Source organism: Phodopus roborovskii, unplaced genomic scaffold (genome assembly GCF_943737965.1).
Source record: "Phodopus roborovskii unplaced genomic scaffold, PHOROB, whole genome shotgun sequence".
Taxonomy (NCBI): domain Eukaryota; kingdom Metazoa; phylum Chordata; class Mammalia; order Rodentia; family Cricetidae; genus Phodopus; species Phodopus roborovskii.
The window spans coordinates 118077-119614 of record NW_026126277.1 but is presented as its reverse complement, the minus strand read 5'-3'; the positions used below and the strand labels follow the sequence as shown (position 1 = coordinate 119614).

General features: G+C 37.8%; 1 protein-coding gene across 1 annotated transcript; it reads right to left on the bottom strand.

The window, feature by feature from the left end:
• Window positions 1–796: 796 nt before the first annotated feature.
• Window positions 797–1326, bottom strand: LOC127218675 (peptidyl-prolyl cis-trans isomerase A). Its single transcript, XM_051179694.1, has one exon. It carries the CDS (start codon window positions 1318–1320, stop codon window positions 826–828), a length of 495 nt encoding a protein of 164 aa, XP_051035651.1. The 5' UTR covers window positions 1321–1326; the 3' UTR covers window positions 797–825.
• Between the last annotated feature and the right edge of the window lie 212 nt (window positions 1327–1538).

The following is a 1538-nucleotide window of genomic DNA, read 5'->3' as shown; positions in this document are numbered from 1 at the left end:
AAATTTAGATTAAAGTATCCTCCTTGAGAGCTCAATGTATTTCCTGTTTTCTGCATAAATATGAGCACTCATGTGGTAACTTGGCAGTGCAGATAAAAAACATGAAGCTTTTCCACTTTTTTTTTTTCTGGAAGTAATTTTTTCCAAAGATCTTTCATTTAGCTCTTTCAAGTTATTATGCTTAATTTTTGTATTTTGAGTGAGCTCAAATTTATTTTCATCTTTTTAAATGTAGATAATACCACTTTTTTGTACCAATCTTTGATGTGTTTTTTTTGGACATGATATTTGGTTTATATGATTGTGTCCATGCTATAATGGCAATGTGTTGATTAATACTATTTTAATATATTTAATTAGTTAACCTTTAATTTTCTTTTAGCCCAGGATGGTCTCAAACTCATTTTGTAGCCTGACATCACCTTGAAATCTTATGCTCTTACCTCTACTACTCACGTGTTGGGATTAAAGGGTGCACTGCTATATCTGGCTTTTATAATAAATATTGAAACTGTAAAATATACACTTACATATTTGTTCATTCTGTTTTTTGCATATTTAGAATTCTTCTGATTTCCATACGAATGTTAATATATGTGCAAAAAGTGCTATTTTTTTAACAGTTCTTACTTAGTTTTTATTCATAATCATAAACTTAACTCTGCAATCCAGCTAGACTTGGAGGGGAATGAGGAAAATATGAAACCCAAACAATTTCAGTGAGAGCAGAGATTACAGTGCATTGTGAGCAGATGGGGCGGGGGATGCTCTCCTGAGCTACAGAACGAATGGTCTGGTGGGTACGAAGCCTGCAAGTCAAAAGAATTAGAGTTGTCCACAGTCGGAAATGGTGATCTTCTTGCTGGTCTTGCCGTTCTTGGACCCGAAAAGCTCCATGGATTCCACAATGTTCATGCCTTCTTTCACCTTCCCAAAGGCCACATGCTTGCCATCCAGCCACTCAGTCTTGGCGGTGCAGATAAAAAACTGGGAACCATTTGTGTTTGGCCCAGCATTTGCCATGGACAAGATGCCATGACCCGTATGCTTCAGGATAAAATTCTCATCTTCAAATTTCTCTACATAGATGGAAAGGCCGCCAGTGCCATTATGGCGTGTGAAGTCACCACCCTGGCACATGAATCCAGGGATAATTCTGTGAAAGGAGAAACCCTTGTATCCAAATCCTTTCTCTCCAGTGCTCAGAGCACGAAAGTTTTCTGCTGTCTTTGGAACTTTGTCTGCAAATAGCTCGAAGGAGACGCAGCCCAGGGGCTCGCCATCGGCCGTGATGTCGAAGAACACAGTGGGGTTGACCATGGCTGCAGGAAGCGGCAAGGGACAGTGGCATCTGCAAAGCCAAAAAGTGCTATTTGTATTTTGATAGAAATTTCACTGAATCTGGATTATTTTGAATAATTCTGACATTTTACAAACAGGAAGAGTTCAATTACAAAAAATAAGTGTATATTCTCATTTATTTCTTAGTTATTTAAGTTCCCCCAGAAGATTAGTGGGTTTTAATGTATTTTGTTCTT